Source organism: Salvia splendens, chromosome 7 (genome assembly GCF_004379255.2).
Source record: "Salvia splendens isolate huo1 chromosome 7, SspV2, whole genome shotgun sequence".
NCBI lineage: Eukaryota > Viridiplantae > Streptophyta > Magnoliopsida > Lamiales > Lamiaceae > Salvia > Salvia splendens.
Genome location: NC_056038.1, coordinates 28,377,903 through 28,383,645, shown reverse-complemented (window position 1 = coordinate 28,383,645; position 5,743 = coordinate 28,377,903). Strand labels below are relative to the sequence as shown.

General features: G+C 33.3%; 1 protein-coding gene across 2 annotated transcripts; it reads right to left on the bottom strand.

The window, feature by feature from the left end:
• Positions 1 to 662: 662 nt before the first annotated feature.
• LOC121740845 (transcription factor JUNGBRUNNEN 1-like) lies at positions 663 to 2,147 on the bottom strand. Of its 2 annotated transcripts, none has more exons than XM_042133476.1 (3): positions 1,763 to 2,147; positions 1,429 to 1,682; positions 663 to 1,199 (listed from the first exon to the last, which is right to left on the bottom strand). In XM_042133476.1, exons 1-3 carry the CDS (start codon positions 1,989 to 1,991, stop codon positions 837 to 839), a joined length of 846 nt encoding a protein of 281 aa, XP_041989410.1. In that variant the 5' UTR covers positions 1,992 to 2,147; the 3' UTR covers positions 663 to 836. The 2 variants fall into 2 exon arrangements, with proteins under 2 accessions (XP_041989410.1, XP_041989411.1); XM_042133477.1 differs by having other exon boundaries at positions 1,429 to 1,676.
• Positions 2,148 to 5,743: the final 3,596 nt, after the last annotated feature.

Here is a 5,743-nt window from a genome sequence, read left to right as displayed (position 1 = left end):
TTTGAGTTGACCATCTTATTTTAGAAATGATATCCATAATTGTTTTCTTAGTGTTTAAATTTTACAACGTATTTAGTATAAATATAAAATATATAAAAAGAAAAAATGATTAAAAAACACTATAAACAAAATATAAGAATATTCATGCGCGGGATATGATTAGTTGATATCTTAAATTGATAACTGACAACTATGTCAACAACTTACGTATGGACGTCAACGTGAAGACATTTGTATGTCAACTAAATGTAGTTGATATATATGTGTACGTATATCAACTACATTTAATTGAAATACAAATGTTTTCGTGTTAATATCTATAACGTAGATTATTGACATAGTATTTATTTAAGATGTCAACGTAAACATGACCCTATCATGCGTTTAAATATATTTGAGCTCACCATTTTACTTAGAAATCACTGTTAAAATTTTCATAATTGAACTAAAAAATTCAACAATGTTTGTTAATATATAAATACTTATAGAAAGAAGAAAAAGAGAAATAAGAGATGAAAAGAAATGAGCATATCATGTGTTTAATGCCCAAATTTCTGCGTTTTAGAAATTGCATATGCTATTGTGGTTTTAAATACAAGTTGCTCACATTCCTTTTTAATTTGTTCATTCCATTTTTCTTTATATTCCGTGAGTTAATTAAATTAGAACACATAATATTGTTAAACATGAAAACCTGATCTGTAGGATATGTAATAGTAATATGTAACAGCAAACCTGCTTTGACAAAACTATTACTCCCTATACATGGTGTCTCTCTCTGCCACTTCCTTCTTAAATATTCCAATCTAACTATATACTAGTAGATGATAATCAACTCATAAACAGTAAGGATTAGTAGGAGTAGGAGCAACAGCAACAGCAGCAGCAGCAGCGCAATCGACCATGGATTGAAGATCTTCCCAATCCGCGTGTTTCAAAAACTCATTGATGTCACCGTACATGCTATAGCTCGAAGAAGATTTCTGCTGCTGCTTAAGATTCTCCACACAGCTGGTTTCAGTTGATACTTCTTGCTTCTTCACAAGCGGAGCTGTGAAGCTGATGTAGCTCCGCCCGTGCTGATCCTCGCTCGCGGCTACAGTTGTCACTCTCTTCGCTGCCGCCATATCCTTCCAGTCGGGCACGTACTTCCTGTTGGAGGCGCTTCGCTTCAGTATTCGGCATAGAGTCCACACTTCCTGCATATACAAAAACCAAATTAACATATATGAGTTGGTGAGAGTCAGTTTGTTAATAGTAGTAACATATTATATTGTTACAATAATATTTATCTAGAATTAAATTTATCATGGCAGTAAGGATGAGATGGTTAATCTAATTTTGGCAGGCAGACCAAGATATATATAATATTGTCACGAAAAATGAAACCAAACAAGAGATGTATAGATTAGTCATGAGTGGGCTTACTGGTTCCTGTTGGGTGGTGGCGGGGAGGCGGAACTCGTGCATCATCCAGTCGGTCTTGGTGCCCTTGCCGGCTGAGCCGCGGTAGTAGACGAGGGACTTCTTTAGACCAATGCAGTCGCGGTCGGAGGAGTAGATGGGGCGGTCGATCCCTGTGGCCTTCCAGAACCCTGATCGACCCACCCTGTTTGGCCTCATGCTGTTCTTGTATTTCTTCCCTCTTCTGCAGAAGAAGTAGCACTCTCTCCCCCCTGTGGCTAATTATCATCGTATCTGTTATATTATTATAACCAAAACGACTACGTATTATCATATGAAATTAATCTAACATATATACTTGGAAGATCCCATGGGTCGAATTTGTAGATGTCGACTTGGTTGATGAGGTCGAGGCGGATGGGCCGCTTTTCGACCTTGCGTCGCAGATAGAAACCAACTAGCTCTTCGTCTGTGGGGTGAAACCGGAAACCCGGAAGCTGGGCATCTTCATCGTCTTCCTCTTCCTCTTCCTCTTCCTCTTCCTCTTCCTTTGAGATTGTGTTGCTCACGTTTTCCTCTTCCATCATGGATAATACCACCGGAAACTTTTACTACTACTTTATTTTCCACATATCATACGTGTATATGTAGTAGCTAGCAATTAATCAATCACCATTTTCTTTTGCTTGAACTTTCTGTGTGAAACCACTTCGTACTTGATAGAAAAAGGAACATTCTCAGCAATATAGATAATAATAATAATATATACATATAGAGATAGACAAGTTTGTGTAGTGAGATGTGTGGGCGTATATACAATATTTAATTTAGTCAAGTCACGAATGTTGACTTGTCGCATCATTGGTCCTGATTTTTTTTATTATGGACGATGGTCGATGGAAACGGTCTTTAATTTCTAATGAAATCACCATCAACACTATTTTGGTTTTATATTTCCATAGGAAGCAGTGTTAATTTTTAAACGAGACAGTGTTTTCTATTAGATCAAAATCAAATAACATCAATATCCAGTTTGGTGCTACTAATTCAACATACTGCCAACGTGCAGTGACATTAGGGAAACTCCAAGTTTAATTTCCATTTTCCACTTGGAAAAGTTAGGCGAATAATAGAAGGATTTTTTTAAATTTAACTTCATATATACTATATGAAGGAGGAAATTACAACTGAGGTCAAGAGAACTCGAACTCGACACCTCATACAATAATGTATAAGCTCCTTGCAGCTAGGACAAAGGCTCTGTACGAATAATAGAAGGATCTTACCTTCTAACGAAGTTCTATATCACACCATTCCAAAGTAGGAGTACTATTGTTGTACCATCACTAAAATATAGAAATAAAATTAAGGACAGTATAATTCTTATAGTATATTTGATTTTATTTAAAAATATTTTGAAATTGATATCCAACCCAAAATTCACACCCCTCCATTATTTTTAGTCATCAGCTCCAAACTTAATTTAACAAATATTATTTAATGCTATAACACTTTCGTATACATGTGATGAACAAATTCGAATGCGAAACTCTAATTATGTCGCAAGACTATTTCATTTTCGTTTACATGAAATTTATGTCGCATGACTATTTTATACTCCCTCCGTCCCGGGCTACTCGCTCATTTCCTTTTCGGCACGGAGATTAAGGAATGAGTGTATAGGAAAGTAAAAAATGAGGCTGTAGGTGAAATTTTTTACTAAAAATGGAAAGAGTACAAGTAACTTGGGACGCCCAAAAAGAAAATAAGTGCGAGTAGTGCGGGACGGAGGGAGTATTATTTTATAATAATGTGAATAAATCGACCGCCAGTGCATGAGCTAGCTAGGAAAAATCCCCAAGTCGGTCATAGCTAGATTGCTAGTGTGATTCCATTAATTATGTTGACATCGATATCACATGCGATTTTGATTTTTCAAGTTAAATAGTAGTATTATGTTTTGTTTATCTAAACTAACCTTCAGCATTAAATAAATTATAGACAACATACGAATATTCTAGTTTATGTATTTATGTGATTGAGATATAAAATTTGAATTCCAAACCTAATATTAAGATATTACCTAATTACGCTACTTTGATTGTTGGAGATAATACATATTAATAAAATGAAAAATATGTGTACGCATGTATATTGTGTATTTTAGAATATAGCATGAACTTGGCTTTCTCATTTGTTCTGTATTATGTAGAGCACAAGTTGCAGGATTGATATCATCAAAAAATCAAGATTCGAAAATAATTTGACTGGTTCACAAATAATTTTTATTTTATTTTTTACATTTGCACATTATTTTAGACTTTAGTACGTTTACCTTTGAAATGAAAATTGACAATACCACTTTAATTGTACTATAGCTCGAGACAACTATTACAAACTAAAGTTACAAATCATGTTATCAAGCAATCTTCGACTTGAACATAGATGTTATAAACTCGAACGTTGTTCTACTATAGGTGGGTATTTTGTAAAATATTGTGTAATAAATAGTATATGATTAATCAGAAAATTTCACCACCACTTTATGTCCAGTCGAACGCATCTATGCTTACTAAAATATTTAATTCATTGCATCTAGAACTACTGAAACGGCGAGAATTTATCAAACATTAAAAAATACATATTGATATTGGTTTGGTTCTGGAAGTTAGCCACCCATTTTTCCTAATACCACAGCGTATATGTTTGACCTAGTTCAAATAATACATAGAAACATCGATCCTAAGAAAAACAGTATAGCAGGAATAGGAATCGGAAATTTAAAACTGTAACAACGACAATGTCAATAATTTATGATTGTTCGATGTGATGATTTTTCTGAACAAGATTCCCATAAGCCTAATCAATGGCGGATCCAGGAATTCATATTCTTGGGGTCGGATCAAACAAGACAGTAATATAATATTTAAATATTATTTTATTAATAAAAATATTAAATTTTAAATAAAACTATGTTATATTGTACACGAAAGTTGACTCCAACAAAATGACTTGAAATTATTTCATTAAAAATTATTCGCGATAGTTTGAATAGATTTAACAAAATTACTAATAGTCGAGATATATTCAATCTTTTCATATATCACTTATTAATGTGGTCTATAGGATAAATATTACTACTTCCTACGTCCCCTAAAAATATAACTTTTTATATTAAGAATTTTTAACACACTTTTCTTTTTATCTTTTCTTACTTTATCAATTTTGCATTAAGACTATCATGCCGTTTCAAAAGTTTCTATTTTTAGGAGACGGAGGGAGTATAATAAAATGAATAATCAAAAGCAAAAGTAATTAAATTAGAGAAAAAAAATTATGAATAAGAGAACAAAATATGAAATACAGATTATAATAATTATTGATTAGTCCACAACGGTGGTGTTTGGTTTCCAAGATAAAATAGTATCAAGATATAATATAGGATCGAGTTGCGAGATTATTTTAGTCATATGAGGTTAGCTAAAACTAATTATTCCATGATTATTCATCCAGGATTGAGTTGTGAGATTGAATCTCTTGAACCAAACACACTAAATTTAATCACGAATACAATCTTGCAAACCGAAACCCCCAAAGTGAAAAGAATGAAAATAATAATAGTCTCATTATAGAAAAGTGAGTTAAAGGTTATCAATATTAGTGTTGAAACTTGAAACTTATACAGCGTTTTTGTTCAACTTCAATTATTATGAAACCTTGAATTAATGTTGGAATTTCTGTTAAAATACAAGGTGAAAAATGGGTTAGGCTATAACTTAATCAGTAATAAAATAAGATGATCCAGTTTATAATGCCCAACTAATAAAAAATTAATAGGAAATTAAACTCCAGTTCACAGCAAGAAGCAGGCCGTCGTCGGATGGGTGTTGAGGATGGGGTCGAAGGTGCGGAGACTATGGGGTCGGCGGGCGATGGAGGGCGTCTCCCGGCGATTCTCCACGGCTGGCGGTGGGGTCGGCCGACCCCGCCCGACCCCGCCTAGATCCGCCGCTGATTCTAATATTAATACTCCAAACATTTTTTTTAAAAGTAAAATGTAGTTTGTTAATTTCACTGTAATTAATGTAGTAACGTTTTACATTAAATAAATAAAATTTCAACCATATCACTGATCAGATTTATTGTGAATGTTCTTCTTGATTGATAAATGTAGTCCCTAGATTCAAATTCCAGAGGTAACAACTTTTTTTCATATTTTTGTACAATTATTTCAATGACGAATTCAATAACATCATACTACAATTATTTCAATTGAATTTTCTTAACGTATAGATATTTTTTACTTTGTGCATACTCAACTAAGACTATATGAATATTT